Source organism: Microchirus variegatus (genome assembly GCF_963457635.1).
Source record: "Microchirus variegatus genome assembly, chromosome: 2".
NCBI lineage: Eukaryota > Metazoa > Chordata > Actinopteri > Pleuronectiformes > Soleidae > Microchirus > Microchirus variegatus.
In genome coordinates this window covers 14,101,843-14,112,743 of record NC_139803.1, presented here as the reverse complement: position 1 = coordinate 14,112,743, position 10,901 = coordinate 14,101,843, and the positions used below count along the sequence as shown (strand labels likewise).

The window sequence follows — 10,901 nt, the reverse complement described above, 5'->3', positions numbered from 1 at the left end:
CTGTATCAGTATTTCCCATTTTCTTTTTTCCAGGCACATAAGTCCACAGGACAAAGGTGAACCTAAAGTCCACAAGAGACAAAAGATCACAGGGGAAACCTTGATTTGTTTGCAGTTTTCAGTTTAAACAGATGTGAGTTATATTTGTATGATCAGTAAAACCTACTTTACAATACGTATCAGACAGCTGAAGATTGATCTCTGCCCTTAAGAGTAATTGTGGCTTTAATTTTTTTGTGGACTGAAAACAAACTCTTTCAAAGTCCATAACAATAATGTGTTGTATTCCAGTGTGTGTGTGTGTGTTGAAATAAATTTAACTTTATTGAAGAAAGTTATATTGCAATAATTGTTTTGGTGGAATCCAGTATCGGAGTCTGTACACTGCTTAACTGGTTCTCCCTTTTCAAGGCCTTATTTTGAACATGCCTCTTAATGTACTTTACAAATTCAAATTCATGCAGTTGTGTGATGTAGTTCTAGCACCCTCTGATGGTGTGCTACTGTACATGTAAACCAGTCTGAACCAAATTGTTACAGCTCATCTCAAAACAACTTGAAGATTGCTATGTGTTTTCGTTGTGAAGACAAAAGTGGACACAGACAGGACGGTCATATAGACGAATGGAACTCTTGTGACTGATTTTAATCTTTTTAACTCCTAATGACATTCGTCATATCACAAATGGTCATGCTCAATGTGGTGACCTCTGTATTCTTAAATACTTAACATCAAATTGTATCTAATGTCAGAATTAATTTGTAAATTATGATTGAGAAAATAAGTCACTGATTATTTCTCTAACAGATTCCATTCATCTTCAACTGGTTAGTGTGGTGGAATAAAACATTAACACTTGACTGTGTTTCACTGTGTTTTTGCTATCCAAGCTCAACATATTATTAAAATAAAGACTGATGACATCCGAGTCTGTTATGTACAAAATTTATAATTGCATGGTAACGCATCTTTCTACATTGCAAATGTTATGTCAACAAAGAAAGTCCCACAGGTGCATGCTGGTGGTCTAGTAGAGCTTCAAGTCTCCACTGACACTATCAATCAGATCAGCCGGGCCTGGTCCAATTCCCAGCACAGTGCGTGAGCCAGGTGCAATCTGTGTCCTTCCTGCATCCTGGATCAGACTCACGGGAAGCCCGACTTCTTTAGCACGACTCAGCAGATCAATCAAGGTGTCCTCATCGGGGGCCTTCAGCACCACTTTGGGCTGGCCACAGTACTCCCACTGTTTGAGCAGCTCTGGTTTCCTGCGCTGGACCTGCTTGTATGCAGACACGGCAGCATGGGAGCACTGGGCAGCGACCTTGCCTTTGCCCATCTTCAGGTCATTACGGACGACCAGGACCATCTTCATTTCGCCTCCTTCTCCCATCACACTTGCATCCTCAACAGTGGACGCACTGCCGAGGCGTCCGCGAAGGTGCCAACCGAAGAGGAGCCCGCAGCCCAGTCCTGCTACAATTCCCAGGCTCACTGGCAATGGCTGGAGGTGGAAATCCATGTTTCAACCTGCAACAAGAGCAAAATGGAATACAGACTTGGTGAAGCACCCTAACAACATGCCTGCATCACAGCTGCTGCTGTTCATACACCAAGCAGCTCCAAGTATACTGGATGCAGTCTGGAGAAGAGAGAGACTTACTGGAGTATAACGGAAACAAAACTCTTATGTCTTTTACTCTAGAAGGTAAGAGTTGTCTATCTCTGGGAGAGAGAGAGAGCGAGAGAAATCCAGCAGCGTTTTGGTAATAATTCGAAAGTCCTCAGGGGGGCGACAGACGTTATACACTGGAGCTAATCAATAACTTTTCCGGAAATGGACACTTAAAAGAAATGATCCTACACTTCGAATAAATTCCACCAAGCTGTACACTGAGAGGTATAATGCTGCCCTCCACAGTTCGAAGATCTTAATCAGAAATTCATCAGCACAGTAGGTAGTTCAAAGCCTCGTGTTCGATTATTTAATGCTTTGATTAGGACTTAAAAGCGCCCGTTTTGTATTGTTTCTATTCATTTAAAGACTGACGTTTTAATGTTCAATTCCTAAAAAGGGAAATGTGGGTGTAATCCTATAAACCGCGAGAAAGTAGATGTGTCGTGTTAACTTCTCTATTGCATTAGCTTCTTGGCTAAAGAAGCAGCAGGACCGCAAAAAAACACCGCCTCACAACATTACATAGCATTTCTCCAGCAGTTTAGTTTTCATACATTAAATGGCCACACGGAGTACACACACGGCGCTGCACAAAGTGTGTACTTTCTACTTTCACTGGTTTTTATCTCGTACCTGAGTCGCTTTGAGGAACTGGCGGCATGAGCCGGGACTTCCTGTTGCGCCTAGTGATGACGTCACGACAGCGTCACACAAAATATTGTTCAGCAAGAACTTAGGCAGATTCCTGTATTGAAATACTTTGCACTGTTTTTTTTTATTATTATTATTTTTTATTGGCAAAAGACAGTGAACATACAAACCATATTCAAACCATACTTTATTCATACTCATTTATTGAAATAAGTCAGGAACTAATCCATCCTTTGTTTGTGGCTGTGAGGACACAAAAATAAGACATGTCATCTCATCTCTATGTTTTCTATCGTGCTCCAAACCAAGCAAGACCACAGTCACTCAGTGCATCATAAAATAAATCAGTTAATCAATTTTTTAAAAACATATTTTACCCTGGCAGTTTATCACTTTGTTCATACACAGTGTATAGACATTGTTTTGAGCAGTCTATATGATGAATTTTAAAGTTCATGCTTTGATGCCCATGACTGGGAACATTGTATAGAAAGGTACTTATTGCTGCTTTATGGTCGTAGAGCTCCCTCTTCTGTCTGTAGCTGCTTTAAGCAGAGTCATTTCCCCTCTGAGTTCTTCCTGATCACAACAGACAAAAACACTCCTCTATAATGTATAACTTAACCTTTTTATAGAGACAAGGGGAAGGTGTTTTAAATTACATGTAATACTGATAAAAGATCAGATCATGTAGTCTGGACTTGAGATCTGAGGCAGACACTTCATTTCAACAATCTGAAAAGGCCCATAATGTTACCGACTATATTGCACATATCCAGTAGTATAATTAGTGGGACGTAGCGGATTCTGCTGTCATGTGAGAAGTTAAATGTTTTTACCACCTCTCTAGATCAAATGTCCCAGTGTAGAGTTGACACAGTGACTCGCAGCAGGAGTCGTACGTGACACAGGTCACCTTCTCCTTCAAATGCACCTCCCCTAGAGACTAACCGAAAATCTCCCCGCATTGTGCCCACGTCCAATCACAGGCGAGCTCCACAGTGGGAACGCCGTGCACCTGTGAGAGAAAGGACAACAAAATACTCCTCCCATGATGGTAAACAAGGTGACGACTTAATACAAACATGAAAATACCACCAAGGTCTTATGTTTCTGGTTATGACCTGAAAAATGTGACGTGATGTGTGGAATGAGATGAGCTCTTTTTGCCCAAATAATGCCATTGTATCAAACTCTCAGAAGACTGAGAAAGACAGTTCATTTATTTTTAGGCGTGTAATTAGACTTTATCTCTGGAGGTTTCCATCAAGCAAAATAATGGAATCTCTTCCTCTCTGTGTGTGTCTCCCTTCTGTCCGCCTGCTCTCCCCTCCCCCGGCAACCCTATATCAGCCCTCTATCCCTCCCTGGCCCCCTCCATCACCACACCCTATACTCAAGTTATGATGCAGCTCCTGGGTAAGCTTACTTTTTGCCTTAAATTGCCACTGCAGCTCCTCCACAGATTTCATTTGAGGTCTGGATGTGGCTTTAACATCATCTGAACAGTGAGTTTTACTCTCTCTTTGTGATGTGTTGTTTAAAAAATAGTGGTCTGTAACATTGCAGGCCCAGCTGTGCTTTCCACATTGTGGCAGTGAAATCCAACATGACATGAGTGTTTTATTTGTTTAAAAATGTGGAAATTGATAACAGCTGATCAAGTTTCTCCTTACCCTAACATGGAAGTGCCCGTGTTGAGTTTCACGTTGTCCCGTGAACAGGAGTTACTCAACAGGTCTGGGTTGTTTTGGTAGAAGCTGTTGCGCAATCGCACGCAAGGGCTACTGTGTCGCACGCAGTCATGTTGTTATCAAACTGTTTACCAAGTATTAGCTGTGAACACTCGTTTGAAATTGGATTAATATTGAATATTATTGAATAAAGTGCATATTTGTGGACTTGCAGCTGAGCTGCAGGGGGATTTTTTATTTGTTTGTTCCAGTTTGTGATCTTGTAAACAACTACAAGAAATGATGTTTATTTGATACGATAGTGCTTGAAGAATTAGTGTGTGGTTAAGGTTTCAGCTCCTTTTTTTTGCAGGTTGTGGCTCTCTGAACACCTTTCAGCCTAATTGTCTGTGATGATTTGTATTCTTCTCTCTGTCTGTGCGAACATTCAACTCCAAAGACTCAGACTACAGTGTTCACAATGTGTTTGACACCGCGCACACCTAAACATGTCGCGGGTGATTTTTAGGCCTTGTTTATTCCTTGGCATCATTGCAAAATCTAAATATTGGGAATGTTACTGCTATTGTAGAAACAATCTGACATGACACAGGGAAGGAGGAGGGAAATCAAAGCATTTCTCAAAACCTCAGAGGGAATCAGTTCCATCGAGGTACAAAGTAGTACTGTGCTGTACAGTGTGGATGTACAGAAACAGGAGCCAGAGGTCCAGACCTAAGGTGACATGAAGTGTGTGTGTGTGTGTGTGTGTGTGGACAATTCTACCAGATGGTGAGCTGCATACCTCTGTCTTAGTGTCCCTATCTCACTGTTCGCTGACAGATTCCTAAGAGGCCCAAGGCTTTGCAGTATGTTACTCTTTTTGGCTTGTGCACGAAGATGTATGCATCTTCTCTGAGGATGGAATTGATGCGCAAAAGGCTTGCTTCAGTCTGATTTAATTCAAGTCCCTGTATGTATGATTTTGAAGATAATCATGTTGTGATACTTGAAAAAAATTCATTTGATGAAACACAAGAAGAACTGTGTTTGCGACCCGGTTGGAACAAGGGCCTTTCTGCATGGAGTTTGCATGTTCTCCCCATGTGTGCATGGGTTTTCTCTGGGTTCTCCGTTTTCCTCCGACAGCCCAAAACATGCAATATGGGGATTAGCTAAATTTGACTAACTTGACCATAGGTGCGAGATTGAGTGGTTGTTTGTCTCTATGTGGTCCTGTGATGGACTGGCGATCCGCACATCGTGTACCTTGCCTATCGTCCTATGTCAGATGAGATTGGCACAGCACCCCCGCCATGTGCTGTGAGAGCAGCCATACAATGGTAGATATTGTCTTACATCGAGCCTCTTGGTCACAAAGTAAAATGGACTTATATTTAGGCCTAAATGGATCATCAGTAATCTGCAGTATGAAGCGGCATTGGCTGCTCCACTGGTGTGTGTGTGTGTGTGTGTGAGTGTGTACAGACATGCTTGTGTGTGGAGAGTGTTTTGGGTGGGGCCGTTGTGTGCGGGGCTGTGTTTTGGGTCTGTGTTGATGATGATGATGATGATGGTGGTGTGCAGGAGACTGGTCTCATCTCGTTCTTTTCACGGCAGCATCCTGGTGAACGAGACGAGCAGAGTGTGAGCTCGAGGCGAACTCACTCAGAGGCGTCTTGGTGTCGAGGAGCATTAAAATGGAGAGGTGTAAAAAAAAAAAAAAAATGAAACCGAACATAGAGTTGATCAACAGATCAAAGCACATCAGCACTGCAGTTGTCGTGATCTTTGGGACTCACTGTGATTCTGTTTGGATGTTTGGACGTTTGGTGGTTTGGTTTGGATTTTGTGTTTTTGGTGTTTTTGGGCTTTGTTTGATCTTTTCATGGAAGATGGGATTTCATTTGTTTTACTTTGTGGTTTATTCTCCTTGTGATCCATTTCTTGATTGAATTCCTGGTTTATTTTGGTGGGTTCTTGTCAGCGTGCCTTTTCCCAGCTTTGCTTCCTGCCCTCATGTGTTTCACCTGCGTCTTGTTAGAGTCTGCTCCCTCTGTTCAGTGTCACTTTGTTTGTTTGTTTGTTCACTGCTCCTTGTGCTCCTCAGTGACTTCATCATAGCTTTGATCTCTTATGAACCTCGGAGGAGGTTATGGAAGAAATCTCCACTACTCTGCTATTCAATCTGGAGCTTCTCATCACATTTATGGAGAGTGGATCTAGAGGTAAGACCTAGGCTGGTTTTACGTCTTTTCTGCAGAATTGCAGAATTATACTTGACGTATTTACCCCTGAATTAAGAAATATGGAACTATATTGTTTGGTTTACAAAACGTCCATGTGGCCAAACTGGTAAAAGCAAGTTAAAGACAAACAAAACTTGGGTGTTGTATACTTTGTTAAGTCCATCCATCCATCTTCTACAGCTCTATCCTCCACATGAGGGTCCATCGCAGAGCCACTTTATCATGTAACGCAGCTAAACAGTGTTTGATGTTTGTTTTATTTGTGAAGGTTCGTGTTGCATCATGTCATCAACAAGAGACTAAGGTGGTTGTGAAAAGTTAGACACTCACTAACCCTTCCTCAAAGGAGCATGAGAGTCCAAACACACACACACACAATAACCCCAGACGGGAGGTGCTTTTCTCACTGCTATCAGCCTGAGAGGCTGTCTGTGTTTAGTCTTCGTTCAGAGGCCAGGCGAAGCCTTTAAAGGAACAGTGTGTCAAATGGAGCAACATTTGTTGGTGAAGTTGCTCACCTTCCCAACTTAAAAGGAGGTTTAGTTTTGTCCTTTATGGGCTATTGTAGAAAAAATTGTGGTCCAAAATGGCGGCCTGTGTGGAGCTGACCCAGCTCCTTGATATTATGTATTATCTATCCGCTTTATCCTCCACATGAGGGCTGCAGGGGCTGCTGGTGCCAATCCCAGTTGAGATACGGCAAAAGACGAGGTAGACCCTGGACAGGTCGTGAGTCGATCGCCGGGGCAACATATAGAGACGAACAACCATTCACTCACATGCTCGCACGTGCAGGAAATTTAGAGTGTCCAACAGCCTGTGCTTGTTGTTTTGGACATGTGGGCGGAAACCGGAGGAACCTGGAGAAAACCCACCACACACACGGGGAGAACATGCATGACTCCTGTTGCTGAAGAATGAAATGGAGACTTCTGCCGGCCTTCAAGGTTTTATTTTCTTTGCAAAGAGAAGGTCAATCTACACACGAGTGGTCGTAGCTGGAGAAAGACCCAGAGCATAGTGAGCCCTAAACATTTATACCTAGGGAACATCCCTTTCAGATGTCTTTGTTTGGGAAGGGGTCTGCCCCTCTAGGCCGTGCTTTCACACCTATTTGTCTACTGCAGGTATCAGTCGACTCCCCTGCAGGATGTTGAATTTTGATGCAGGTTGAGTCTAGACGTCCTAATTTGAATACACAAAAGGACCTGGTATCTTGATTTAGGAAAGGGGTGTTAGGCAGCTGTCGCTCTGAGACAAAGAAATTGAATTTACCATTTCACTCGACACAGGAAGTTCCACACAGAAACCTTCTTGCTGTAAGGCCACATGTCCTATAATTAATCATTATAATAAATGTAAAAATATAGTTGCAAAGAAGCACGGCTCACGGCTTTTCATCCTTACTGCTGATTGAGGTGACAAAGTCTTGTCACTGTATTAGAGGAAACTTTAGACACAAAAGCCCACCCCCCCCGTGCACACACATTGAAAAACATGTATGTTGCACACGTAATCTTTGTCTCCGGGAGCTCGAAAGAAGGTCAGCGTGTACTCCCTGTGAGGCCTTTGTGGTTAAGTGTGTGAGGACAATGTGTTTATTTTCTAAACTACAAGAGGATGTGGTGAGCCGCAAGCATCGAGCGCAGTGTTTTGACTGAGAGAAGCTGCTGTTCACAGACACTCAAAACACATGGTGTTTGTAAATGCTGCAGAGGGGACACACACACACGCGACCACATTACTGCTCAAGTGTGCGCGAGTACAAAGAGACTCATCCCGAAATCGCGATAGAAGTGGTTTGTAATTTACGTTGTGTGTATGTGGAGTCCTGAGGGCAACATGCTGTACTGTTCAGAGTTGTGGTTCTGGTGTTATAATACACGGAGAGCCCAACCTGGTGGTGCACTCGGTTCATTCTGTGAATATGTCTTTCGTACTGTAAGCAGGTGCAGCATGCACTCATGTTGATTGTTGATTTATTATATCTTTACCTCCAGCATAGCATTTATTTGTTTGTAACGTTATTCCAGGGCCATAATATAAATTTAAACAGATATCTCAATAACCTCTACTGTGGAAGAAATTGCGCTATTTTTGGCCATGTCACATGGTAGTGATGATACGGCTACCCGCTGCCCGCAGATGGCTTTCGAGGATTTTCGAGATTTAAAAAAAAAATTTGCTTACATCAGAATGGGAATCATCATTTGTGGATGTGCAGCTCATTGAGGTTGAGTAGAGCTCGAGGTTGTTGGAAATGCTGTGATTTGTTTTTGCAGCTCATTTAAAACCTTGTTCCCATTTGTGGCACTGATGCACAGACCTTACGGGGAGATTTCGAGGTGTTTATGCTCACCATGTGTTAATATGCTCCCACCCACTAGGGGATGTACAAAGAAACTTCTGTGGATAAGCAGGAAGGAGCAAAATTGATGTTCTGTGTTGTATAAGTACTTACTGAGTGGTCAGAAATGTGTTATGTAAAAATGTATATAAAAATGTTATGTAACGCCTGCTCCAGTGGTTCAGCAACCTTTGTTTTTTTGATTACACATTTTGTTTTCACACACCTCACACGTCTAATGGGCTGTATTAAAGTAGTGAAAGTGTCTGTGTGGTGTTCCAAACAGCTTGAATATGACTTGTACAGGCACATCTGTTCTGCTCGTCTTCTCTTGTATGCATCCACTGCGTGACTGGCTGGTGTGTAGGTCATCAGAAAAAAGAAAAAAAGAACTGTTAAGTCTTCTGTGCATGTTTTTGTAATGACGCACAGAATTTAAATCTCATTTTCTTAATCACTGCAACCATGTCCCTGCAAACTTGGCTCACTGGTTGTCAACAAATTAGTTTGTAGCGATGTCATGAGAACTAAGTTGATGGCAGGATCTTAAAAAAGTGAAGGTTCTTGCTTTTCCACGGTGATGCAACTAGTACTGTGAGTAGACCTTTGATAACTAAAGTCTATAGTTATTCATGTTTAAAAATAAATGTTCATGACATGTTTGATTAGCACTGATTGCATTTTTTATAAGGGCTTGGGGTGTATAGGTGATGAGGGTGGGGAGTGATGGTGAAGGCCCCCAATTAGCTTCAATTTGCCTGGGGCGCCTCAGAGTCTAGGATCGCCTCTGTCTGTTCTGACGTACCCCTGTGTATTAACGTGATTAGCAACACCTGTGCTTGTCCTGCTTGGGAAGAGCGATGAATCCCTCTGTTAGCCGACACTGAAGTGAAGAAGGCTTCAGGTGAGTCAGTTGAAGATGTGGAAATGATTAATTAGGCATAGGTTTAATCAATAAGGATAACAAATTTAAAATACGCGCCCAATTAATCACTTCGTTTGTATCATTGGGCGCCATCTCACTCATGGCTGGACTGAGGTAGCTGGCCAGCGAGCTAATTGGCTAGTGACAACATTAATAACAGTTAGAGTTTGGCTTACAGTTGATAAGTACCCTGCAAGTATAGTCCATTTATTGGCGTAGTGGTATGTGTTATCAAGTTTGAGTATAGTTTAATATTTATATTTATTTTATTGTTTAAAATGTAGCTCATATCCTTTAGCTGGCTAGCTAGCTAATTGGCTAACTAGCTAATTGGCTAACAGCTTGTGTTCATTTACAACAAAACCGCAACTGAAGGAGCAGACAGACAGGTGAAGTATCACCATAAAAATGTCAAGAGACTATTTAATTCTTAATTAAGTCAAATAAAAGTTGGGTTATATTTTTATTTTTGAAATTAATAACTGTCTAGTATATGCTGTGTGTGTGTGTGTGTATGTAGGCGATAGATGTGTATATGTATATATATATATATATACACACACATGTATGTCTCTTAAGTACCAATGGGACACAAAAATTAATTAACATTATGAAGGAACTGTGCTATTCTGTGGTACTGATATCTACATAACACCATCTTGTAGGTAAAGCACTTGGTGTCCTGCTATTACTCAGTCTTTACAACAAATGGGAACTTATAGTGATGTGAAAGTTGTTTGTTGCCCCCTAAACATTGTCAGTTTTCCCACCCTTGCTGAAGTATACTTTTGTACTTTCTTTTTAAAACTCTAAAAACATTATGTACTTATTTGGTAGAGCCAAGGCTTTAGAGGTAGGACAAGTGACAACATTGCATAACATGGCAAGTTAGAGCTTGGCTTACAGTTGATAAGTGCCATGCAAGTATAGTCCATTTATTTGTGTAGAGGCATGTGTGATCAAGTTTGATTATAGTGTGATTTTTATTTTTTATTTATTTATTTTTTTGCTCACAGATTGGGATTTATCCTGCAGGAGAGGGGACAAACCAAATGAATGGCACTTGCATCTCTAACAAGTGAGTGTGTGCTAGTACAGTAAAGTATAGTGTATGCGTTTCCCCATGTTCAATTTTCTACATTAATTTCCTATGTGCACGTGTCGAAGTTCTCTGTAAACCACAACAGACTATGTCATGGACTTAACTGGAACCCGTTCCCTTTCCATTTTCCCACTTCTTGTGTGTTTCCTGTCATGAGTTGTAATATTTTGAAACCCACAGCCACAGAATGTTTTCCATTTTTTTTAAAAGTTATACACAGACTGAAAGAGTTGCATAATCGGTACTCGGTAACTATGTGTAATAATCTCTCATCG

The 10,901-nt window shown here is 41.7% G+C and overlaps 1 protein-coding gene across 1 annotated transcript; it reads right to left on the bottom strand.

The window, feature by feature from the left end:
- Positions 1-472: 472 nt before the first annotated feature.
- Positions 473-2,359, bottom strand: ptrh2 (peptidyl-tRNA hydrolase 2). Its single transcript, XM_083909484.1, has 2 exons — positions 2,313-2,359; positions 473-1,531 (listed from the first exon to the last, which is right to left on the bottom strand). Exon 2 carries the CDS (start codon positions 1,521-1,523, stop codon positions 1,029-1,031), a length of 495 nt encoding a protein of 164 aa, XP_083765610.1. The 5' UTR covers positions 1,524-1,531; positions 2,313-2,359; the 3' UTR covers positions 473-1,028.
- Between the last annotated feature and the right edge of the window lie 8,542 nt (positions 2,360-10,901).